At 49.3% G+C, this 26781-nt stretch overlaps 1 protein-coding gene across 3 annotated transcripts in view; it reads right to left on the bottom strand.

Moving 5' to 3' along the window:
- Positions 1-26781, bottom strand: part of ANKRD27 (ankyrin repeat domain 27) — a 1511294-nt gene that overhangs the window by 917437 nt on the left and 567076 nt on the right. For all 3 annotated transcript variants that reach the window (XM_069635449.1, XM_069635447.1, XM_069635448.1), the window contains one exon: positions 7635-7767. In XM_069635449.1, the coding sequence (XP_069491550.1) occupies positions 7635-7767 (133 nt within the window). The remainder of the gene's footprint in view (positions 1-7634; positions 7768-26781) is intronic.

Below are 26781 nucleotides of genomic sequence, written 5' to 3'. Positions count from 1 at the left end.
GATCAACCGGGGCTTCTCCCGAAGCTTACCCGGGTTCTCCGATTTCCTCTTCCCCGAGCCAGAGCGTTGGCTCGTGGTTGATGGCGTTGGTGAAAGTGCGCCCTCCCTGGCAGCCGAGGAGCCCGACCGATCGGCGCTCCTGGTGCCCGGGGACTCGCGGTGCTTTGCATTATGTTGGGCCCCTGTCACCAGAGCGCCCTCAAAGGTCTTAGAAGAGCGCTCAGACTTCTTCTCACCTACCGCTGGGCTCTTCCCTTCCAGCCAGTTTGTGAGCCGGACACACCGATCCCTCATGGTCTGTTCCGACATGTTCTTGCAAAACGCACAGTCCTTCTCCACATGCGTTTTGTCTTTGTGAAGGCAGTAGAGACATCTGGAATGCTCATCCTCCTTGAAGACATTCTGCAATCCTCATCCAGGGCAGCACCTGAACAGCTTGGATCCGGACATCGTATTTCCTTTGTTCTGGGCCATCTCCACAGGGGGTAGGCCTCAAAGATCTTCTGGAATCCTCTAAGAAGTGAAACTCGACGAAACCCTCACCCTTGAGGGGCGTAGAAAATTCTGAAACGGGTCCCCGTTGATCGGAAGTAGAAACGGTGGAGCTTGAGGCTCGATTGACCAAATAAATTAGATTAAACTCTGAAAAATCGCAAAACGCAGTAAAAGCTCGAGAACTATAGCACGAGGACTCCCAACACTTGAAAGTGCGGTAAAAATCTGAGGAAGGCTGCCGGAGGGGCTTAGCTAGAGGGCAGTCATTGGCTGGGGGGCAGTATCACCCAGAGACCAGTGATTGGTTATTAGGAGAAAGACAGTTCAGAAACGAAACTGAAACTGATTTTTTCTTTACCGAGGATTCCCAGCCTGACGATGGGGAATATTCATGATTATGTGAATCCATGCCCAACCCCATGATGGAGAATGGTTGGTATTTTCAGGATGATGAGCTGGTGTTTGAGGGGAGCAACATGTTTTGGATGACTAGTACATTCTAAGTGATGATTGCATAATAGTCTTATCTTATTTGAAGGAATACAATTGCATTTTAATTTCCATATTGCTTTTATAGTATGACAATGCATTACTTACCGTAAAAGCATTTCTGATGGTTGTATCTGCTTAGATTCACATGCTGTGCATAGTCCGACATCCAGTGGTCACCGCGGAGTATTGCATTTTGTTTTTCGTAGTCGAAAAGGGGACGTCGACAAGGCGTGTCTGTAACACTATCCCTATAGTGACGTGCAGTGTACCCACAATCCCTCACGCGTCGAGGTCCGTCTGTATTTTTTCTGCCCTGAGGGAGCCTTCTATACGTGAGTGAGTACAGAAAAGAGAGAGAGAGAGATGTAGAAAGATGTCTATGTTCCTTCCATCCGAGCGGGGAGGAAGGGTGGGCGCATGTGAATCTAAGCAGATACAACCATCAGAAATGCTTTTACGGTAAGTAATGCATTGTCTTCTGATGTTTGTTAATCTGCTTAGAATCACATGCTGTGCATAGACTAGCGAGCAGTACCCGGAGTTGGAGGTGGGTAGTGAGATTGAACAGTAGAGAAAAGATGTCTTAATACTGCTTGTCCCACCTGAGAATCAGATCTAGAGTGAGCATCTAGACAGTAGTGTTTTGTAAAGGTGTGTACAGAACTCCAGGTTGCCGCTTTGCAAATGGACTCAAGGGGAACGTTTGCAATGAATGCTATGGATGCCCCAGTGCCTTGAGTAGAGTGTGCTCTTGGCTTGAAGGGTAGTTCTCTCTTAGCAAGAGTGTAACAGAGAGTGATGCATTGAACAATCCATCTAGATATAGTGGACTTTGAGACTGCATCTCCTTCTCTTCCTGCTGCCACCGAGACAAAGAACTGATTAGTCTTTCTCAGTGTCCTGGTCCTTTCCATATAAAACATGACAGCTCTGCGCACATCGAGTGTATGCAGGCTCCTTTCTCCCAAATTGGAAGGGTTTTGAAAGAACGTTGGTAGTTCTATTGACCGGTTGACATGGAATTTCGATATGAATTTCGGTGCAAACCTTGGGTGTGTGCGTATAACCACCTCATCTTTGTGAACTGTTACGAAGGGGTCTAGAACAGAAAGAGCCTGTAGTTCACTTACTCTCCTAATGGAGGTGATAGCTATTAGGAAAGCAGTCTTAAGAGTGAGGTCTTTAAGAGTTGCCTTGTGCATGGGTTCAAAGGGTGAGCCCATGAGCCTGGTAAGTACCACATTAAGGTTCCAGCCTGGAGCTGGGTTTGCTATCGGAGGGTGTATTCTCTTTACCCCCGCCATGAAGGCTTTAATAACTGGGACTTTCCACCATGACACCTTAAATTGAGAGGTGGTGTATGCAGAAAGTGCCGCTAGATGGACTTTAATAGAATTGAACACTAAACCCGAGTCCAGTAAATGGGTCAGGTAAAGGACAATTTGTGTGGGAGAGCAGTGGACTGGGTTGATGCTCTTACCTCTACACCAGATGACAAATCTCTTCCACTTGCTAGAATAGCAGTGACGAGTGTTGGGTTTTCTAGCTTCTCTGAGAATGTCCATGCATCTCTGAGGGAGTTGTAAATGGCCAAATTCTATGACCTCAGGAGCCAGGCAGCTAAATTCATGTTCTGTGGGCATGGGTGTAGTATTTTGCCCCTGTCCTGTGACAGCAAGTTGTATGGGCAGGGCAGTTTTACTGGTGGGGATAGGGACATCTCCATCAGGTGCGCAAACCATGGTTGGCGGGCCCACATCGGGGCTATCAGAATCATGGTGACTGATTCTTGGTGCATCCTGTGCACTATTCTGTTCAGCAGAGGAGTCAGGGGGGAAAAGCGTAAACAAATTTCCCTGACCATGGTATCCAGAGACCGTTCCCCTTGGAGCGGTTCTGTGGGTATCTGGAGGCGTAATCTAGGCATTGTGAGTTCTCCAGAGTTGTGAAGAGGTCTATTTCTGGGAAGCCCCATTGTGTGAAGATGTCGAAGGCGATGCCTTCGTGTAATCGCCATTCGTACTCTGAGGGCAGAGGAAAGTCTCCGCTGAGTTCGTCTGCTAGCAGATTGAGTTCCCCTGGTACATGTTGTGACAATAGGAACATGTTGTGTCTGAGAGCCCACTTCCAGATGTTCTGGGACAGCTTGGACAGTCCTGGAGAGTGAGTGCCCCCTTGCTTGTTGAGGTAGTACATGGCTGTGGTGCTGTACGTGAGGACCATCACTATCTTCCCTTATAGGTGTGTCTGGAAGGCTTTTAGTGCCTTGAACGGTGGTCAGTCAAAAGGCCGAAAACATAATACCGAATGACAAAAATCTCGAAAAAAAAATATCGAATTATTTATTTATTTATTTATATGTGTTTTTGGGTCAGGTAAGTAAAAAAAGGGTTAAAATAAAAAAAGGGGGGTGGTTTGGGGGGAACCCCCCCATTTCGAAAAAAAAAGTCATAAAAAAAAAATTCGATATTTTTTTTTTCGGCCTTTTGTTTTCGAGATTTTTGTTTTCGAGATTTTTGTATTCGGTATTATCACTATGAACCGCCTTGAACACCGCAAGTAGTTCTAATAAGTTTATGTGTTTAGACGCTACACTCGGAGTCCAGACTCTGTGAGCAGTCTGATGGGATAGGTGAGCCCCCCATCCTGTGAGGGATGCGTCTGTGGTTAAAGTGGCTTCCACTGCGGGGGTGGCAAATGGTTTCCCTATTACCAGGTTTTCCTTCGGCCGCCACCGTAGCGAGAGAACCAAGGCCTGCGAGACCACCACTAGATCGTCCCATTGTCTGCTGGCCTGACACCACTCGCTGTTGAGCCACTCTTGCATTGAGCGCATGCGCAGGCGCGCGTGAGGTACCAAATAAATACATGACGCCATCATTCCAAGCAAGCGCATTGCTTTGCGTACCTTCACCTCTCGACCGGCCACATATTGAGGGATCTGAAAAAGCATATTTTGGACCCTCTCGTTGGAGGGGAAGACAAGGCCGTCCCTTGTTCGAATTAGAGCCCCTAGGAATTGTTTGACTTGGTTGGGCTCTAAGCTGGACTTTTTCTCGTTGATGGAGAAGCCCAGTTGGAACAAAAGGTCTACTGTCTTCTGGGTGTTTGAGAAGCATGTCTCGTAGGACTCCCCTGTTATGAGCCAATCGGCGAGGTAAGGGTATACCGGTATGGACAACCTGCGCAGGTGGGCCGCTGCCACTGCCAGTACCTTCGTGAATACCCTTGGTGCAGACGCTATGCCGAAGGGTAGCACTCTGAACTGGTAGTGTTTGCCCTCTATCATGAACCTGAGATATTTTCTGTGCGCTGGCAACATTAAAATATGAAAGTATGCATCTTTCATGTCCAGTGTTGTCATGTAGTCCCCCTGAGATAGCAGGGGAATTACCTCCTGCAATGTTACCATACGAAATTTGTTCGCTGGGCGCAGATCTAGTACAGGGCACATGGTTAGGTCCTTTTTGGGTACAAGGAAGTACACTGAATAAATACCTTCCATTACCTGAGATAGGGGCACGACTTCTATTGCTCCTTTCTGTAGCAGCTGTTCTACTTCTTGCAGGATGACGAGGTGGTCTGGAGACATGCGTCTTCCCCTTGGAGGTCTGTAGGTGGAGGACCGATTGAACTCTATACAGTACCCGTGGGCTACGGTTGATAATACCCACCGGTCTGATGTTATTCCCTCCCATGCTGATAGGAATGATGTTATCCGGCCCCCAACCGGAGACGCATGGGAGGGGACCCGGACTTTCGGGTCATTTGGTGTTACTAGCCGGGGTGCCTCTGGGGCTAGAGCCCCGGCCTCTGCCCTTGCCGCGGCGTTGTCCTCTTTGGTTATATTGGTTACTGGAACCCTGATTAGAGGGCAAGTTGCCCGGGGTGTAATGCTGTTGCTGCTGCTGCTGTTGGCGTTGGCCACGAAAAAAGCGCTTGTTTCCAAATCCTCGCCTGTTTGGAGGCTTTGAGATTTGGTCTAAGGTTTTTATGGTGTCAAATTCCTTCTTCGCATTTTCAAGCGCGTCGTCCACTGCCCTTCCAAAGAGATTAGACTCTTCCATTGGCTTATTAATGAGCGACGCCTGCGTTTCTGCCTTGAAACCGGAATTGCGAAGCCAGACGTGACGCTTCAGTAGAATTCCCTGCACCAAAGAGCGGCCAGCAGTTTCTGCCGCATCAAGAGTGTTTTTAATGATGCTCTGGTTGACCAGAGCTCCTTCTGTAACTGTAGCCAAAAGGCGTGTTCTTAGAGGTTCAGGGGCTTCTTCGATGTCCTGTTTGAGTTTTCCCCATTGAGCATCGGCGTAGCTTGCCAACAATGTATTATTATTGGCAATTCTAATTGAAAACGCTGCCGAGGCGGAAATTCTTTTGCCCAGGGGATAAAGTTTTTTCCCTTCCTTGTCTGGGGGTGCCTCGCTGGTTGACAGTGGAACCCCAGCCCTCTTCGCTTGTGTTAGTAACCACTAAGTAGTCTGTGACTGAGTGAACCCTGATATATAATGGGTCTGACTGAGAGGGTGAGAACAATTTCTCTACTCTTGGATTAACCCCTCTTACCAGCGCGGGGGTGGACAGCGATGGGGTGAGTCGTCTTTTAACTGAGGCGAGGATAGGAATGGTTTCACTAGTGGGAGGTTTTTCCTTAATAATCCTTTCGACGAAATCAGTATCTGGGGTGACCTCCCCAGTTTCTACTTCAAAATGCGCTGCTGCCTTCCTCAGTAGCGCATTGAAGGTGGGCTGATCGTCTACTGGAGATGGGTTCCTGACCGGTGTGGTCTGAGGAGAAGAAATGTCTATAATGTCGGGGTCTGTGGACCCTGATCGTGACTGCCAGGGCTGTGCGCTACCTTCACCTGGGTCCTCCCCGTAGCTCTCTTCACTTACATGAAAACCTTCTTCCTCCTGTAGGTCTTCATTATACACAAACTCATCCTCTTCCTGGAAATGAGGATCCTCTTCAGTGAGGTCGTAAGAGTCCATGTCTTCCTTTAGGGGGTTAAAGTGCTTCGGGTATTTAGCCCTTGGCCCCTCCTGGGGTACCTCCCTTGGCCTCTTGGGTGTCCTATTTTCTGGGATGGCCATGAACCTGTCTAGCTTGTCCATACATGACTGGAACCTCTCTACAGTCCAGTAAGGTAGGCCAGAGCGGTCTGGGAGTGAAAAGGGAGGTTCCTCTCCTTGCAGTTGCTTAGTTCTGTCCCATAACATCGAAGATAACGTCCCTTTGCCTTCTGAGAAACCTTCTCGCTGGTTAGGGTCTTCTGTCGACGGTGGGAGCTGTCCCAGCCTACCCTCCGGCGTCCTCGGCGTTTCTTTGGCCCTGTGAGCGGTTTTCCACGTGTTATCCGCCGTCCGTCTCTGGCCGTCCTTCGAAGCTATACGCGTGAGGCTTTCGGAGAGCAGTTTCTCCGTCGAGGGATCGCGCGCCGTCGCGCTAGGCAGTGTCGAGTCTTTACTGGCGACGTGTGCACTCTTGCGAGGCGCGTCGCCTGAGGATTTGGGGTTAGCGCCCTTATTTATAGAAAGCCCGGTTGCGGAAGCCGTGGCGGGGAGGGCTTGCGACCCTTACGGTCGGCGGAAGACGCCGGTGGACCCGACGCCTCCGTTGACGCTATGGCTGCCTTCGTCTTCGACTAATGCGTGCCGTGGGGTATGTGCTTGTGTGTTTTTCTGTGTTCGTCCTTGTCGCCGGGGTGTTCATCCCCATAAGCGGGGCGTGAGCCGGGCTTGTTGGGGCCGGGGACGGACGACGACAAGGAGCGGGAACGCTCCTTCGAGAGGTCTACAACCTCCGTAGCATAGGTCGTGTAATCACTTTCCTCGTCACATTCGGCGACGGCGGCAGCTGGCGAGGAGTCAGACCTAGACATCGCATAGGCTGCTCACCTTTTGACCCTGCAGTCTTTTAATGTTTTGGGTTTCAATAACTTACAGGCTGCACAGCCGTCCTCTTTGTGATCGAGGGGCAAGCAACGGTTACACCGTTTGTGCTTGTCCTTCCAGGTAAATTTGCCCTTGCAGCGCGAGTAAAACCTAAAGGGCGTCCTCTCCATAGCTGAGGATATGAAATGTGATTATGACCTCGAAAGAGAGGGAGGGGGAAAGAGAAAGGCATTCTTAGAGTGAAACAAAGAAATGACCACACAACCCCGCTCTCCCTACTGTGTTAGGCCCGCGAGGCCCGGCCACATGTTCGGCAGCGCCGAAGGATCTCCTCCGCTCGTCCCTCCGTCGAAGATCTTGCTCGGCGGAGAACGCTTCAACGTCGAGGGGGGGGTGGAGATCTTTGTATATGAAATTATATAGTAAACGACCAAGGTCGAGGAATTATTTCGCAATGTCTCTCGAGGAGCTCCGCATAAAGGCGACCAATAACTGGGCAGAAAAAAACAATCTGAGGGACCTCAACGCGTGAGGGATTGTGGGTACACTGCACGTCACTATAGGGATAGTGTTACAGACATTCGACTACGAAAAACAAAATGCAATACTCCGCGGTGACCACTGGATGTCGGACTATGCACAGCATGCGATTCTAAGCAGATTAACAAGCATCAGAAATACTCTTCCCAGGACTTCTGCAATTGCCATTTTTACTAGATTTAAAAACAAAAAATGAATAGATGCTTACTCACAGACTGTTTTTCTGACAGGTTTCCTTGACGAATATATTCAACTGCAGCTTCAACTGAGGTCAGGCAGTAACCCAAGTCATCCTTTGCAGATGTACAGAACCGGAAGTTTTTAATATAGCTTAAGTTTGCCATCCTACAGAAAAGCCAAACTGAGTTAACATTTTCAACATAGACATGATACATGTGATTAACAACAAGTAAAATGTGCAGTAGTCAAAAAGGAATAAGTTAGCAATTGCACTCCAGCTCTTAGTGGGCTGGTGCCCATTTCACAGATTACAGGTATTGGCAGTCATGGAGAGATGGGTAGAGACCAAAGGATCAGAAAGTCATCGTTCTCAAGCAACACATCCACTACACGTTAGTTTTGAAGTACTACTAAAGAGGCAAAAGTTAATAGAGCTTCTGTTTTCAACTGTCTAAAAAAAGCAGCTCACAGGGCCAAGACAAGAGCATTCCTTACACCTACACAAGTCATAGAAAACACTCTGCCCCAATGGAGGTTTCTCTTATGCTGTGCAACGTTTCAGCAAAAACAAGGATTACGTGACAATACCCAACAGAGATAAATGACTGAAACCAGTATTATTAATTCCCCAGATGGGCCACCTAAGAGACTCATTTAAGCAATTAAAAACTAACAAACATATACCAGGTGCTCTTTGGATGTCTACCTCAGATGGAAACATACATAAGTAATACTGTTTATGTGCTTTTTGAAACTTCGGAGGTCATCCAGTTAAGCAGCCTTGCAAACCAAGCCAAAGACCTGCACTGTAGAGATTTTAGATAGTAAAGGTTATGCAAACAAATTTGCCTTTGCAGACAATCAGCATTTTAAAAAGGTGCTTCCAACCCAACTTCTACAACCAAATCAGACCAATTTATTGAAAGCAATTGAAGGGTAAAGAGCTACCGCCAGTATTAATGTCCAAATGTTGTAGAAATAAGACGGTTCATCAAGGCTTTTGTTTCAGATACATACGTCCATGCCCATTTGCATATTAATCTTTTTTTTTTTTTTTAAACTTTATTTAATTAGCTTGACAATCCTTTGAGGACAAAAGAACAACACACAAAACTGCACAGATATGGAACATCACGGCATCAGCTTGCAACTCATACAAAGATTCCACAATACAATGCGTTATTATCCCATGGAATAATTAGCATGGATGCTGGAGGAAGAATTGCGCCCTGAGCTTGAGGGGAGTCGAGTCTCACAGGGAGTTACTGAGGAGAATGGGAGGGAGAGGAAGTACCAGAGTCTGAGGTGGAGGACAGGGCAGACATGTATTTGCGAAATCGTCGCCAGATGTCCCTAGGACTGGAGTGTGGGTGTTGCGTGGCCCCCCCAAGCCTCCTCAGTGTCGTACGCCCAGGTGACCGCCCGTAGCCATCGGGCGTGTGTGAGCGCACTGGGGCGAAGCCAGCACAGTATTATACAGCGCACTGCCAGTAAAATACATAGTCCCGCTAGCTTCCTAGAGTCGTGTTTGAGACTGGGGAGCTCATGGAAGAGGCAGCGTATAGGAGAAGGATATATGGTGCAGTCTAGTATGTCTGACATAGAAGTGCATATGTCCTGCCAGTATTGTGTTAGGTGTGAGCAATGCCAGATCATGTGCAGGTAAGTAGCTTGGTCGCTTCCACATCTGGGGCAGTGAGGCGAGAACTCTTGGAACATGCGGTGTAATTTAGCTGGTGTGTGGTGATACCTGTGCAGTACCTTGAACTGAACCAGCTTAAACCTGGAGTTGTAAGACACCTCTTGGGTGCGTGAACACATTCAAGACCAGCGCTCATCAGTAATCTTCCTCCCATTTGAGTTTTAGTTTGAGAAAGGAGGGGGCGGCTCTGGTCTGCAGCATGTTATAGAGTCTAGATACTTTCCCTCTGAAGGCATCGGAAGAACACAGTTCAGTTATTACAGGGTCGTCCAGAGGGATTGCAGGAAACTCAGGATATTTGGCTTTGAGGACCCTCCGAAGTGAGGAATATTGCAACCACGCTGAAGGTTTACGCATAAGGGGTAAAGGAAGGCCAGACCACTCTAGGAAGTTGTCCCCTCCAAATACATCGCGCAAGGTTAGGAAGCCAGCTTCCGACCAGCGGGACACTATGGATTGAGGGATATATGGGACATTAGGGAGAAAATTCCAGAGTGGAAGGTCACCATGAAATGGATTAGGGGTTGCGACCATTGCCCTCATTTTAGTAAGTGCGAGTGATGTGCTAACCACCGGGTCCGGTGAATCAGGATCGGGTGGGACAGGCTTGAGAATGAGGGAGCCAATCGTTTGTTCGTTAACCTTTAGTTTTTCAAGTCGGACATGAGGAAGGGGGGTCCTCTGTACTGAACCAGTAAGAAGCGAATTGGGATTGAGCAACTACCCAGTATCTAAAAGTCGGGGGCGCCAAACCCATTCAATTCCTTGGGAGTGGTGAGTGTAGTAAGTTTGAGCCGGACTGCACCGGAGTGCCAAAGGAAGGTATTAGTAATGCCGCGTAATTTCTTAAAGAAGCTGTCGCCTGGCCATACCGGAAAGTTTGTAAAGCGGTACAGGAGTTGGGGGGCAACACAACCATTTTAAGGATACCAATTCTACCCGCTAAGGAAATGGGAAGTCTGGCCCAACTTGCAGTTTTGGTCGATAGGTTGGCTAAGTAATTTTGATAGTTGTCGGCTCGCAGCTGCTCAACATGCCGAGAGACCGCCACTCCTAGGTAGGTAAAGGTGGAATGGGACCAAGTGAAGCCCTGACGATCAGACGGTGGTTGTGTATTGTCTGTGAGAGGAAATAAGGTCGATTTAGAGTTGTTTACTTTAAGACCAGATATCTGACCAAATCGGGTCACGTCGTGTAGGATTGGAGCTAGGTTGGCTTCTGGGGAGCGGATGTAAAGTAAGGTGTCGTCGGCGTATAAGGAAACAATATCTGCTTGCCCCGCCGAGCGTAAGCCCCTGTGGGAATGTGATTGAGCATCATGTCTGCAAAGGGTTCAATTGCTATTGCAAAAATTAGCGGGGAAAAGGGACACCCCTGTCGCGTCCCTCTGGCTATCTGAAAAGGGGCGGAGCATCTATCCTCAGTGCGGACTCTAGCCACTGGGTTGGTATAGAGGAGTGTGACCCAGGATTGAAAGTTGGAACCAAATCCACATTTTGCCAAGACTCGCCACAAGTATTCCCAGGACTCTGAGTCGAAAGCCTTTTGCATGTCCAGGGTGGCTGCCACTGCCTGTGTATTTGAGCTGATCCTACTGATCACATTGAAGAGCCGCCTAAGGTTTAGTCAGGGGAGTTTGCTAGGTCTGGAAAAGACCCAGGGCTAAGCTGATGTCGGAACTGTTGGGACTGGGGGCTAGCCAGTCTTTTGGCTGTAGCTCCTGAGATTCTATTCGGGGCTACAACCAAAATATCAGGGGCTACAGCCCCCTTAGTCCCCCCTAGCAAAACTCCTGGGTTTAGTGATGTGGACCTACCTGCGACAAAACCTCCCTGGTTTGGATGTATGATGTGGGGCACGAGTGGGGCTAGGCGGTTAGCCAGTAGTTTAGCATATATTTTAACGTCACAGTTTATGGGTGAGAGGGGGCAATATGAGCCACATAGGGTAGGAGGTTTACCAGGTTTGAGGAGAACTGTTATCATGGCCTCACGGAGAGAGGGGGGGGTGGAGTGTGCCTACCTCACAGGCCTCCTCCCATAATGCTAGTAATTGTGGAGCCAAGATAGATTTATACCGCTTATAAAAGTCCATAGGGAGCCCATCTGGGCCGGGGGTCTTGCCCGCGGAGAGTGCCTCGATGGCCTCGATCAGCTCTTCGATGGTGAAGGGCCACTCTAGGGAAGCAGAGACATCCCTAGATAGGGCCGTGAGAGGGAGGTCTTCCAGATAGGCGTCGATTTCTGAAACAAGGGATTCATTGGCTTTCACATACAGGGATGTGTAAAATGTAAGGAACTCTGTGTTGATGTCCTGAGATGAGGTAGCCAGCGTACCATCAGCCCTTTCAATTGCCGGGATACTGGGGGCGCCAAACTCGTGGCGAATTAGCCTGGCCAATACGCGGCCTGGCCACTCGCCCTCCCTATATCGTCTAACTCCCCGGGGATCATCAAGTAATTTAACTTTGCGCTCTGCAAGGTCGCAGAATCTATCCAGCTCCCGACCCAGTGTTGCCAGTGCCGCGGTAGAGTGATCTTGTGCATATTGGGATTCCAGGGTGGCCAGGGCTGATTCGCTGTCAGCGATATCTTCCCGAATATGTCTCAGAATGCCACAACCTTTAGATATGGCGATACCCCTGACATATGCTTTGAATGATTCCCAGAGGGTGGATCGTGAGGATACTGAATCTGTGTTGACCTCAAAAAACTCCTCAATGGAGGACTCAAGTTCAGAGGCAAAGGTATGGTCCAGGAGGACATGGGGTCTCATTTTCCATTGCCTAGTCTTTCCAGAGTTATGCCCCCAGGTCAGAGAGACGACTACCGGGGAGTGATCAGACAGTGTTCTGGGGAGGATTGCCAGGCGAGTTAGGCTTCTAATTAGTATGTCGGACACGAGCCATCTATCTATTCTAGAGTGGGAATCGTGGACTGAAGAATAATAGGTGTACATGTAGGAGTTGGGGTACATTAGGCGCCAAGCGTCCACCACATCAAGTCGTGGTAAAGTTGTGAGGATCGTTTAAGCTGCCCTTGAGAGCTGACGAGGTCTAGAGCCCGACCTGCCTAGGGTGACATCTAAGATCGTGTTGAAGTCTCCACCCCATATGATCGGAATCTGAGGGTAACTCTCAAGAATCGAGGCCAGGGACAGGTAAAAGTCAGGGTCGTCAATATTGGGTCCATATATATTCCGAACAGCCACCTCCTGATTTTGCAGTTTACCAACAATAAGTACATATCTCCCCAGGGGGGGGCACATGCGACTGGGAGCAGCTGAACTTAAGGTTCCTATGAATTAAAGTGAGAGTACCTCTACTTTGAGTGGAGTAGTTTGTGTAGTACCTCTGTGGTCCCCACTGTTTAGCGAATTCCTCGCACTGCTCGGAGCGAGCGTGGGTTTCTTGCAGACACAGGACTTGAACACTATGACGCTCCGCATAGAATTGTATTTGTCGCATCTTTCTGTAGTTGCCCAGACCCCTAACATTCCAGCTCATGAATGTTAAGCTGTTATCTGCCATTAGTGTGGAGGGGTAACCTGAGTTTTATACCGTGGGTTTGAGTTGGAGCACGCCATCTCGGCCTGAGCCGATGCGTTACTATATCTGAGTTCCCGTGCAGTACTAGTGTATCATATGTGATCTCTCTGGTGGTTGCCAAGACTTTTTCAATATAAATCCCTATACCCTCTCCCCCCGCCCACATCCCTCCCCCAACTTGAGGAATGACACCCAAATTCCAACAAAACATTGACAAACAACTCGGCATCAGCGCCTGGGGGCCCGTTAGCTGTCCTAGCAGTGGCGCGACGGACTGGAAGAGGAGGAGGATAATGTAAATACAGTTGGTATAACAAGCATGTTCAGTTTAGGTTAGGTTACATGAGTGGAGGATTATATGGTAAAGACAGGAGGGCCACAACAATATGTTAACGCAGTTCAATAGATTCCAGCCATGACACATCATAATTTTGAGTATTTCATCAATACCGGCTCCCCGAAGGGGGACCGGTCCGCGACAAGAAACAGGAGTTCCTGTAGGGTATTGATAATAGGCAAACACAGCATGATCCTGGCCCCCTAGAGGACCAGAGCACGGAGGGTCCACCTAACAAGAATAATCAGGAAAACAACCATAGTCGATGTGTGTGGCGTAGAACCATTATGAGTAGGACTAAATGCGGTTCATCACTGTACCAAACCAATACAATAGGTATCATGACAGACTGGGCCTGTGACAGCAGTGGGTCAGCCAGGGAAATGCTTGTCGAGGAACTTAGAGGCCTCCTCAGGGATCGTGAAAAAGGAAGTTTTGTTGGAGTGTTTAATGCGTAATTTTGCAGGAAACAGCATGGAGTACTTGACTCCCAAGTCCTGGAGTCTCTTTTTCACAGCTGTAAATGATTGGCGCTCCCGCTGCACCGTCACAGAGTAGTCCGTGTAGAGATGGATCCTATTCGCTCCTAGGAGAAGTTCTCCCTTGATCCCGGCCGCTCGTAGGATAGCATCACGGTCCCGGAAGTTGAGGATCCTAGCTATAATGGGCCGCGGTGGAGCGCCCGGCCTGGGTTTGGTGGTTAAGGAGCGGTGTGCCCTCTCAATGGCGAACTGCGGGGAGAGTTTAGGGGAATCAAGGAGTGTCATAAGGATGTGTTCCACGTAGTCCTCCATGGGCTCTGTAATATTGCCTTCGGGTATTCCAATAATGCACAAATTGTTTCTCCTCGAGCAGGATTCGAGATCATCATTCTTTTTCTCCACCGCTGTCACCCGGTTGGTGAATGTGGAGACTGCAGTGCGTAGAGAGCCCAAGTCATCCTCCGCAACTCCCAGTCTGGTCTCAACCTCCGGACTCTTCCATCAGTTTTTTCGATATGATCTTTTATGGAGGAGATGCTCCCGTTCATATCGTCTAATTTCGTATGGAGTGTAGTGAAGCCCTCCCGAATATATTCCAGCATTTTCTGCGAGTCGTCTGAAGGTGATGGAGCAGAGGTGGTAGGCTGCCCCTCGGGGTCATCTGGGGCCAGCTTGGACAGTGTTTTAGCAAACATGTTTAAAGAACTTTGCTTTTTTCCGGCACCAGCTCCCTTGGTCATGGTGAAGACCGGGCTCGAGGTCCGGGATCCTAGACGAAGGAGGGTGCCCAGAGGTAGTGGGATTCCCACTGTAATAGTTGCCTAGTAGAGATACCTGGGTCTATAGTTATGCAGCTCCCAGGCCTGTGGGTCAGTGTCCAACTTACAGCAGTGTTATGCTCCCAACATACGCTTTAAATAGTTTGTGTCTGCTTCAATGGACGGGGCCCGTCCTCATGGGGGCCGCGGCGGGGGTGACCACTAGTGCAGAGTAGGTGGGAGTGAGGGTAACAGTAGTATATGACAGTAGTGTTAAAGCGCAGGGTAGCACCTCCTCCCACCAAGTGAATGTAGCGCAAGTGCCGAGTTCACCGCTGCATAAAGTTTACAGGGTTGGACCAGCCGGTCTGATGGGTATACAGTCCAGAGGGGAAGGCCCAGGTAGATCCAGTATCAGGGTTTCTCAGATGATCCAATGAATCCAGGTCCCCCCAGGAGCAGGCAGCACAAGGCAAATGAGGGGGTCGGGAGCCCAGGAAATAGTGGGTATTATAGCTCCCAAGGTGACAGCTGCAGAGGAGGAATATCCGGGTTAATGGCAATGTACTTCCCAGGCCTGTGGGCAGTGTCCGATTTGCAGTGAAGGAGTGATCCAAGCTGTCCCAGCAAGCTATATGCGTGTCTCAACTTGTACAGGGCCCGCACCTGTGGCGGTAACAGCGGGGATGATCCCTAGGGCCGGGTCAGTGGGAGATGAAGGCACCGGTAGCGTAGGACAGCTGGATCAGTTTAATAAATGGCGGGTGCTGGGACACTGGGGTGGCTCCTCGTACCCCAAGCAAGCGAGTGACGGTCACCCAAATCTGTGCTGTGCAGGTGCATCAGGTGAACCAGCTGGCCTAATGGTCATGGACTCCAGTGGGGGTGACTCCAGCGCAGCCTAAGTGTCAGGGCAATCTCTCCTAGCCCAAGCTCCCCAGAGGGACAGGGAGCACGTGACCGGGGTTTCCCTCGGTGGCCCCCTTGGTTGATAATGTCTTAAGTATGTTGAGGCGGTGGGGGGGGGCGGCCCCCCACAGAGTCCCAGAAGATGCAGGCCCCCGGTCCCCCGAAGTGCTCAGGGAGCGTGTGACCCCACCAGCGGGGGAGGAGAGGGCCGGAGGCCAGTCCTCAGCCGCAGGGGGCCGGCCCCCCAGTTACGAGGGGAAGGCCGCCTGCCCCGCCACACCGCCCCACTACCTTGTTGGGAGACCGAGGCCAAAGCGCCACCAGATGAGGAGCGGAGGAGTAAGGCAGACGATCAGCACGGGAACACTGGGGCAGCCGCAGTGGTTCCGATTGCTCGCGGCTCCAGCCCCGACAAAAGGGGATCACAGTTCTCGGATTCAGCCGCCAGTCCGCAATGTTTTAATGCAGCCACAGGTCCGCCGGGTGGTTAGGCGGGCTGCGCAGCCGTTAGGATCGGCACACATGGCCCGATGCCCCTCCCCCACGCATGCCGTCCGTGCCGGGGTGTTGGGTGGCACCACAAATCCACGCACCACGCAGCTCCTCCCCGCCGCCGTACTGCCAGTGTTAGTAGCAGGGTTCACAGGGGGTCCACAGGTCTCAAAGTCGGCTCGAATCTAGAGCAGAGTCTTACTTCGCAGCCGCAGCAGTAATGATAGATTCAGCTGTATTTTCCGAGGTGAAATAAAGGATAAGCGTCCTCGTAGTCCGGAGCTTCTCACTCAGGCGGCCATCTTGCTACGGCGCGACAGCGCCCCCATTTGGATATTAATCTTGCACAATCAGTGGGCAAACATTAAAATGTGTATTTATTTATTGAATATTTATAAGGCGCAAGATACAGCAAAAAGCGTTTCCAGGCGCCACAAGACAAAAGGGGGTGGGGGGACAAGGGAGATAAAAAACAATAACAGTCCTGCTAGGTCTTGTGACATATGGATCGTGCAAGTACAGCAACAAAAGTGCAGAGGGTAGGGGAGGCAAATGCTGAGGAGAGCCAAAGGGGGCAGGTGGGGTGGGGGATTAGTTCCAGGGGTTGCCGGTGGCAAGGACCACTGGCTAAGTGCGAGGACCAGACTCGGGAGGGATAACCAGCCCTACCCGACTAGTCAGGGAGGGGTGCCTGGGAAGCTGGTGCTGGCATGGAGTGGTGCTGTTAAGACTGGTCAGGGTGGGTTGCGCACTGCGAAGATGGCCGCTTGATCTCGAGCTCCCGCTCCTGTTGAAAAATCCTGGCTATAATTATCCTGTTGGAGGCTGCCCGGAGAGCTGCAAATTTTGGCACAAGCTCCCAAGACATCCGTGCACAGCATGTGGAAATTTCGGGCAGCAGCGTTGGAACTGGCCGGAGCTGTGCCTGCTTCATCCTGTGCCAGACCCTGCCTTTGATGCGATCCGACCGAGGGTTCCGCGACAAAACAACTTGTGGCTGCGGATGTGAGGAGAAGCGAGGCCGTGGTGGGCGTGGCTTGCTCTTGTGAGCGCATTGATCCTATAAGCGCGATTGAAGACTGCGCCGTGGGCTGTAGGAGAGTGGAGCATCGGCGCTGCATTGGGTGCCTGCCCACGGCCACCGACGCCTGGACCCGGCTGTGCGGGTGTCCCGCCACTGCAGATGTTTGGAGCCACGACGGCTCGGAGGAGCACAAGTAAGAGGGCGGTTGGGGGGTGGGGGGGAAGGAGTCCATCCACCCAAGCTCACACGTTGTGGGCTACTTCAACCCCCCAAGCCACCAACCCCCTCGGAGGCCGGATGACATGTCGCGGCTGAGCGATCTTGCCGTGGCACTTTTAGCGGTACGTCTCCATATACTGAAGGGCTCTGGCCAGCGTATTGTGCCCCTTTTAACCCACGCACTCAAACATTCTATACATTGGGTCCTCTAATCCATGGAGCTCTGTTCGGGAGGGGTACAAGCCCATTTGGGTTTACTGGCAACTGCGGAAGGGGCCTCGCTCTGTCTGCTGCCCCAGTGGTGGCCGTGTTTGGACTCCCGTCCAGAGTTGTTTGCGGTGCATACGCGCCTGAAGGGCAGCTGAAAGCACACACACCTGGGACTCGGCCAACGGGAGGCCTGGGTTGGCCCTCCTTTGTGGGGCAGGACACAAGAGACGCCCCGGTGACCTCTACACAAAGACAACATGTGGGTGCTGCATACTTGTACTTTTTGGCGGACCTACGTAGGAGGACACAGTCCATTGGCAGTCAACACCGTCTTCCCCCCTGGAGGCCCCCCTTCCTCTTTCGCTGTGCTCCTTCTAACTGTGTCTGCTTCCACACATGGCATTAGCCAGGGGTAAGAAAAGAAAGGGGTGAAGGGTAAAATCATTGCGCACAAAATGAGCGAACCACAGAAATCCGTAAAAAAAAGCAAGACCCCCCGGTCACAAGAAGAAGGGTCCGATGGACGCCTACGCGGGTGGACAGACCCAGACTGCAGCTGCTGAGGTGTGCCCCAACACTAAGGAAACTCTATGCGTCGAGGGTGCAGAACAAGAGGACAGACTAACAACTATAGTTCAAAATGGGTTCCGTGATGTGAACATTAAGCTAGATGATATAGTATCCACTATAGGCTCTCTTAAAGCAAGGGTCGAAAAGGAGAGCGCACGGGTCATGGAAGCGGAAAGCAGAATAAGCACTAACGAGGATACCCTAGCACACCACGGCCGAGATATTAACCAACTTAAGGAGGCCATGTCATTCGGCAAAGGCCAGATGGAGAAACAGCTGGAAGTGCTCCTCAAATCCTTGTTCGGCCCGGAGTCATTTTGTAATCATTTCCTAGTGGAGAGGGCACATCACACCCTGGCCCCGGCCCCTAAACCTGGTGCACCACCACGCACGATAATTGCAAGGCTACTTAACTACTGGGATAGGGATACAATCCTACGGATGGCAAGGGAGGCTGGAACACTACATCATGACGGGAACCGTATCCATATATACCCTGATTTTTCTGCAGGGGTTCAGGCCATTAGAAGATCCTATGAACCAGTTAAAAGACTCCTAAGGGAACGCCAAGTCTCGTATGCTTTGATGTTCCCGGCCAAGATGAGGATACAACACGCGGGAAGGGTGCACTTCTTCGAGACTCCAGCGGAAGCTGCTCAGTACATTGAAACTTCTATACTCCTACCTCCTAGAGGAGGCAGACCGGCGCAAAACAATAGACCCAGGCCGGAAGACTAGGACGCATGAGATGTTCGCATATTAATAAGGTTGCAGTGCTGGTAGAAGCCTGGATTACTGATAAATGGTCCGGGCGGCTCCTTCCAAGTTTACTACTGGAGCGTCAGGGCTTGATCGGCGGCCATGTGTAGCGGCATGTCCACCCCTGGAAAGCGCCACCAGTTAATTGGGATATATCATCAGGTTGGGGACGATGAAGTGGGAGGAAGGGATGGGGGAGGGGACGGGATAGGTTCTCCGGATGGGAGACATTCTGGTCACCGGAAAAAGAGTGACCTGGGTTATGGTTGTGTTATGGTTAATTGTCGGTTTCAAGTTAAAAAAGTGGTCGCACGGGGAGAGACACTGTTCGGCTGGTACATGAGGCACAGTTTTAATGGTCACGTCTCAGGAACAATTGGTTACTACATATGGTTGGTAATATGATGAAAATACAACTATTAACGTGGAATGTAAGGGGTTTGAATAACCAGGCGAAAGTCAAGAAAATTGCTAACTATGTCGCCAGACATAACCCCCAGGTAATAATGATGCAGGAAACACACGCAATGGGAAACAGTAATTTAAACATGATGCATAAGTGGGGATGCCAGCGTTACTACACAGACTGTTCTACGCGGGCCAGGGGTGTAATCACCCTTATTCACCCCAGTTTGGGGTTTGGGCCGGAGGGCCATAAGGTGAATCAGCAGGGGAGATATGTGGTCGTCTGGGGCAGACTTGCTGGACAACACCTACTTCTGGTAAATACATATGGGCCCAATATAGACGACCCTGAATTTTATGTAAATATGTACCAATTGATCAATGCCTATGGTTTGTCTAATGTGATATGGGGTGGGGACTTTAACGTGGCTTTGGACTCTGTGTTAGATAGGTCCTCCAGGGTCATTAGAACCCCTAGTAAGACGGCCTCCACCCTGAACAGCATTCTCGGACAATTGTCAATGGTTGATGCCTGGCGTATAATGCACCCAGGGGATAGGAAGTACTCGCATTACTCCTCTGTGCATAATTCCGAGTCCAGGATAGATTATTCGTTTGTCACGGCTTCTATGTCCTCTATGATACAGACATGTGAACTCCTGCCCCGTACATTATCAGACCACTACCCGGTAATGGTGGAACTGAGGATTCAGAATACCCCTTGTCACGCTGTGAGGCGGAGAATGCTGAGCGGAATGCTGGGAGACCCGGGGATAGTGGAAACATTACATGAGGAAATAGCAGTATTTTTCACTAATAATATGGGTACGGTAAACAAATACTCCACGGTGTGGGAAGCTTTTAAAGTATGGGTCAGGGGGATCCTACTGTCTAAATCCGTTGGTATGTTAAAGGCTGTGCGTGCTGAACTGACTGACATTGAAAGGAAGTTGGGAGTACTGGAGGATGACTATACTTGTACACAAAGTAAGGAGCTGCTTGCTGATATACAGGCACATTTACAGGAATTTGATAAACTAGCCGCTCGGGAGGTGCGTTACGTTGCGGTCCCCATACAGGCTCATAGATATGGAGAAGCCAACAAGGCTGGTAGGACGCTCTCTAACCTGATCAAGGGTAATAAACAATCAAACCAAATTGTTAGTATACAAACAGAACGAGGGGGAGGTGCTCCTGAGGGAAGAGGAGATAAAGAATGTGTCCAATTTTATACCAAATTATACTCCAACCAAGATAAAAAATCACCCGTAGATATTAAGAACTATCTCGCGACTCTCAACCTGCCCAAACTCTCAGACGCTGAACGGACAGCGTTGGATCAGCCAATATCAGCAGAGGAGATCACTGAGGCTATTAAAATGTTGACGTCAGGGAAGGCGCCGGGGACTGACGGGATAGGGGTAGAATTCTATAAGGAATTCCAGGAGGAACTTGTCCCGGTGCTGCTTCAGGTGTGGGAGGAGTCCCTAGAATACAATATATTACCACCATCTTTGAGGGAGGCAGTGATTACTGTTCTCCCCAAACCACGAAGGCCACCACAAGATGTGTCGTCCTACAGGCCCCTGTCACTTATTAACACGGACGCCAAAATATTCGCAAAAGTGATGGCCAATAGACTCTTACCAACGGTTCCTGGGCTGAACCACCCCGATCAGAATGGGTTTATTCCATCCAGGTCCACTTCCCTGAACCTCCTGAGGCTTTTCGGTCTGATGGCACAAATAGACCCTAAGAGAAAAGCAGCTGCAATATCTTTAGATGCCGAGAAAGCCTTCGATTCAGTGTCCTTGGCATACCTTCTGGCAGTACTTGAGGCGTTTGGGTTGGGCCTTAACTTTATTAGGTATGTGAAATTACTATATACCGAACCCGGGGCACGAGTCCTGACTAATAGGTCCATATCTGATCTGTTCTTGTTGGGCAGAGGCACCAGACAGGGCTGCCCCTTCTCGCTCCTGATCTTTGCACTAACCATAGAACCCATGGCAGCCGCGGTACGGCTGAGACACGCAGACAAGGGCATAAATATAAGGGGATCCATCCAGTTAATCTCACTTTACGCGGATGACACACTGTTATACATCCGTGAACCCCAAATAAATATAGCGCCCATAATGGCTGAAATACAAAGTTTTGCGGACTATTCTGGGTACATGGTGAAAGAGCCAAGTCCGAAATATTTCCACTCACGCCATCCACCGAGTGCCCCGATGTGCTGCATGGACTTAAATGGTCGGATGGACATATTAGGTATCTGGTGATCCTGGTGTCTAGGGACCGGAACACGTTATATCAGGACAATTATGAAACTGCATTGCAGACAATAACTACGAAGCTCCTCATATGGGGACGTTTGCCGCTAGCCCTACATGGCAGAGTAACAGTCCTTAAGATGATAATCCTTCCTAAGCTTCTCTGTTTGTCAACATTCCCATCTGGTTGGGCAGATCCTTTTTTGTTAAGCTCCGTTCTATAGTGGTGTCGTTCCTCTGAAATGGGAAGACTGCCAGAATTGGGTGGGAGAAGATGGCTGAGCCATACTCCACGGGAGGTATTGCAGCCCCTGATTTTGAATTATATTTCCATGTGGCCCAGGCACAATTTGCTAAATATTGATATGATACTACACAGGAGACGCCCCATGCATTAATAGAGGAATACACCACACACCCCACAAATATACAGTCAGTTATCTTTGATACGCGATACAGAGACACCTGTGAATACAATCCAGTTAGCTGCACGGTGAAAGCATGGGAGGCCATATACAAAAGGGTGCAAGTAGAAATGCCCTACAATCCAGAGATACCTCTCTGGAACTACTCAGGTATACCCCCACACATGACAGTGCGATACAGGAAGCCTGGGACCCCAATATGGAAATGAAGATTGGTGATATGTTTATAAATGGCAAGTTCGTATCCCTGGAGGATATTTTCAGAGCGTTTGGCAGAGGCCAGCTTAGGACACTTCAATATTTTCGCATGCGGTCTGCATTTCAGAGGAAGTGGCCACTGTTCCCAGACGAGCCTCTGACACATCCATGCTTGCAACTGGTGACTACTGTGGGTAGCCTGGGAATTTCTAAATTATATACGGCAGTGCAGACACAAACCCCCACTGTTAACACTATAAAAGATAAATGGGAAAGGGACTTACAGGGGCCCATTGACGATGTAAAATGGAAAAGTTACTGCTTACTGACTAAGAAGGTCTCCTTGAATGCAGACCTGCGCTTAATCCAATTTAAGATTCTGAATAAATTACACTATACCCCACTTAGAATAGCGAAATTTGCCCCTGGTGCCTCGGATGCATGTCCCAAATGTAATATGCCTCAGGCTGGAGACTGTCATATGTATTGAGAGTGCCGGGTGGTGAAGGGTTTTTGGAGAGAGGTGGCTGAACTGTTGGAAGAGATTACACAGGTCCCCCCTGACCTTAAGCCTCAGAAGTACCTCTTTGGAGACATAAGCAAATGTTCAGAGAAAATTAGAAGATTGTTTAATGTTGCCTGTGCAATTGCTAAGAAATGTATTCTATTGAATTGGAAAAGCGCAAACCCACCCAGCATGAACCAATTCCTTCGTGAACTAACGTATGTGAATGAGACAGGAACAGTATGTTATGTCCAGACCCACAGCCTGCAGGCCTAAGGATATATGGGGCCCACTCAGAACTTATTTATGTAACTTGGTCTCTGATGACGATGATTCTGTATGATGGTATAATAATGTCATGATCATGATGACGACGATCCGTTTTATATGTGTATGTGGAAGGTGGAAGGGTGTCGTGTATCTCTGTGTTGCCACTAATAAATAGAGTTTAAAAAAAAAAAAAAAGGACTGGTCAGGGTGCCCTGGTACCTAGTAAGACTCATAAGGGGCCAGGCTACCAGTCGCAGCGGTAGATCGGGGCATTAGCAAGGGAGGGCGAGAGGGAAGGAAGTAGTGAAAAGCAGGGTCTTGAGAAGTTTCCGGACCTTAATGAGATCCGGCTGAAGTCTGAGACTGAAGGGCTCTAGCAGGGAGGTATTTAGGGAGGGAGAGTTGGATGTAGCCGGGTCCCAGGCCCCAGAAAACCTTGTGGATGATGCAGAGGGTCTTCGATTTGATCCTTGCAGCTACAGGGAGCCAGTGAAGAGAATAGACCACTAACTGTGTAGTTGGGACACAGAACTGCAGCTGGTGTGGGTTAAAGTAAGGAGTGGCCAGGTAACCCATGAAGAGAACACTGAAAGAGCAGAAATTAAGCCAGGCTGGGTCTTAAAATGAAGGCAGTCTCTTCACTTTTCCTCAGACTTCCAGTGGTCTTGGTGCTAGTTTTTTGAGGACTTGTAGAATCGGAAACATAGGGTGACAAAATAAATTCCGTCATGGCCATGGGTGTCAGTAGCAGAACCCAGGACTGAGTACCAGTTACCAATAAAACCAATGCAAGTGTACAAAAAAGGAACGCATTTACTCACTGCAGTACTTCGATTATCCTTACCCATTATCATTACCAACTAGTTTGATTCTATGATCCAAGGACTAGAAACTATGTTACACATCTTAAAATGTTCAACTGAAGGACATATTAAACAAGCCAACACAGCCATGTTGAAAACTTCATATTCTCAGAGTGAGTTACCACTCAGAGTAACTGCAACAATGGGGATTAACACAGCCCTTCCACCACTTGTCATCTTGTGTAAAACACCCGGGACCAAATGGCATTAACATTAAATGAGTTTGCGGGTAATTACCACAAAACTCATAATGAGGAATGAAGTCTACTTACAGTCAATAAAGAAGAGTTTGCCGAGTCCGTATGGTACACAGGCAAGAAAGTAAATGGGGGTCCTTTCCTTTGCCCCCGATTTCGCTCTCTTGCTGTTCTGACTGTCCCAGGAACCGCAGTGTTTTGTTAGTTTAAGCATTTCAGCGCCTTTCTGACATTCTGGGTACCCCCCCCTTCGTGGGGCTATGTTGACCCGATTATACGTACAGCGGTTGGCTGTCCGGTTTCCTCCAAACGACATGGTGAGATGGTCTTGCTGCCGGTGCCTGGGGAGGAGGGTGGAACCATAAGTTCGTACTTTTCCTGCTTTTCTTTAAAAGCCTTTCTCCATGACAAAGCCCCTTATGATTATGTTGAATGAACTGAAGGAGTCCTCTCCATCCCCACATCCATGTTGACATGCACTGTTGGCAGAGATGGAGGGGCTTCTATCGATTTGCTCATTTAACTTTTTTAAACACATTGCTTTTATTTTCGACACTGGACAGCACACTGGCAGAGACTGTGGGGCATGTCCCTTTGATCTGCCTGATCAGATGACCTGATGGAGCACGATTGTGCCACACATGAGGGGGAGGAGGATGATCCTCCCAAAACAAGGGACTGTGCATTAGAGGGTGAGGTATTTTTTGTATGCTGGGTCATCCCCAATGGATCAGGAGGATGGACAGACTGACGGGGGCAGTGGTACGACTTGAGGGAGGGGAGTACAAGACAGTGGCCATGAAAAGTTTGCCTAGACACTATCCTGCACAAGAAGCAGAACTTGTAGCTCCCACCGAAGCTCTAAGAGTGTCACAAGGGTGCCATCTCACAATATGCTCTGACTTGGCGTACATTACAACAAGGATACATGCCGGTCCCTCTTGTTGGAAGTGTAGGGGGTTTCGGAGGGCGGATGAATCCCCAGTGCAGCATGCAGTGCTGTTAGAAATGCTGATAGAAGCGTTATGGCAGACATCTGTTGTGGCGGTCGTCAAGTGCACCGCCCATGCTCACGAGACAGATGAAATATCGAGGGGGAATGCAGCCGCCCACGTGGCAGCCAAAATGGTGGTGTATCTGCTAAATGAAATACCCACTGAGTACGTTGTAACTGTCCCACCGGCAAGCGAAAATCCGATGCCTTACACAGCATTGCCCATCTCCCAGATTATCGAACTACAAAAAAAGGCACCTGAGAGGTAGAAGAGTGTGGTTGCGGAGAGGGTGTAAGCAATCTCCGTCAGATCTGGTATGGAGGCAGGAGAGCTCTGGGAAGACAGTAATGCCCCAGGAGCTGCTAGCAGTAGCATTTGAACAATTACACTACCCGTTGCACATTTCGAAGCAACACATAGCAGCAGACATATAGGAGGACTGGTTCACACCAAACATCTAGGAACTCATTACAGATATGAAGTGTGGCCGAGTGACTTGTGTGCTCCAGAGTCTTTCTACAGCCTCCTTTGTTGGTGCGTGCGCTACGTTCTGCTGGTGAACGCTTAAAACATTAAAATCATGGCAGAGCTGCGGCAGAGTGACTCGTGTGACAGTGCACGTGTCCGGTGTGCCACTTCGCTGATGCTGGCTTTGAAGTATCTACTGGCTGAAAGCGCACTGCACGTTTCTAATCTTCAGTTGAGCACTGATAAGCTGGAAGTCGTGAACTATAATGAACTGGTATGCTTGGAGATTGTAATGCCGGAGAACAAGTTTATATAGTGATGACGACTCCCGGCTATTGAGCAGCCTGATCTTTGCACGTTTTATTTTAATGTTGGTCGATAATTTGACACGTCGCAATCACAACACAGTGATCTGTTTGTTGGTATTACTTGAAGTTACATTCCTGTGACATGTGACTGTTTATTTTTTTAAAAACTCACAGTTTGTTGTGCAGTCTGATTTACATTTATATTAGCTATTGCTGATTGGAACACGATTTGAGGGGACTTCCTAGTTGGTATCCTACTTGACCTTTTTTGTGAGGTAAATAATGAAATAGAAATCTGTGAGTCGGGTGGGGCGTAGGAGCGATCTGCTTCTGAAGGGTAAATGCCAGCAGAGCCCTGGCCCCTCCCGTAGACAGAACAAGGACCTTCTTAAGAGAAAAAGGGGGAAGAGAGACCATCCATCCACAAAACCCATTATCTCAGGTTACTTTTCTGGGATCGGCAAGGAGCGAGTCAAGGGGTGCATGTTGGAAATGTCTGGGTTGCCTGACTCGGGTTTGCCATCAGGGCAGAGGGTTTGCCCGGAGTCTGCCATGTGATTGAATTGGCTGAGAGTCAACTTACAGCCTTACCTGAGACACGAACTAGCGATGTCCAGGACTTGAATAAGGTCATAATCGCTGATTGTGCAGCCTCCACACACTCTTTGGATAATAAAGGCTCCTTGCTAAACTTTTGCAGATCCTTGCAACGTAACTCGATTGGGGGGGGGGCTTCTCAATTGAATGATGTATGCCCCTCGAGCAATTTATCCTTGAGTCCCAATTTGCATCGCTTGTTTGGTAAAACGGCGCTAAGGGGATCAAGGGTGGATGACAAAGAGTGGGAGGTGCCGTCCACAGCGATTGATGGCTTTTTAAATATTTAGTTTAAAGCTATCTCAGAGATATTGGATGATGTGCTCAGGATTCGTTTCAACTTGATGAATAATCAGTTGAAGGTCCAACAGCTACTGGACATTGTAGTCAAAGCTATGGAACTTATGGTATAACCGAACCTGGTAAGTCACCATGTGAAACAGGGGAGTTGGACGAAAGAAGCAACCATATTACCCTTGATGAGACTGGGAATACTTGGAGGACAGAAGACTCAGTCAATATAGCAGCAGCAAACAAGGATGATGCCCTTCAGGCATTATGTAGTGAAATATCTTTGATAGGGAAAATCTGAGTATTCACAACCTGAGAAGTGTCCTGATGTAACAATGAAGGAAGACAAAGTTAGAACAATAGCACAGTCAA

The sequence above is a fragment of the Ambystoma mexicanum genome, chromosome 1q (genome assembly GCF_040938575.1).
Source record: "Ambystoma mexicanum isolate Mex_15411 chromosome 1q, UKY_AmexF1_1, whole genome shotgun sequence".
NCBI lineage: Eukaryota > Metazoa > Chordata > Amphibia > Caudata > Ambystomatidae > Ambystoma > Ambystoma mexicanum.
Note: the sequence above shows the minus strand (reverse complement) of the source record. Positions and strands in the feature narration are given on the sequence as shown.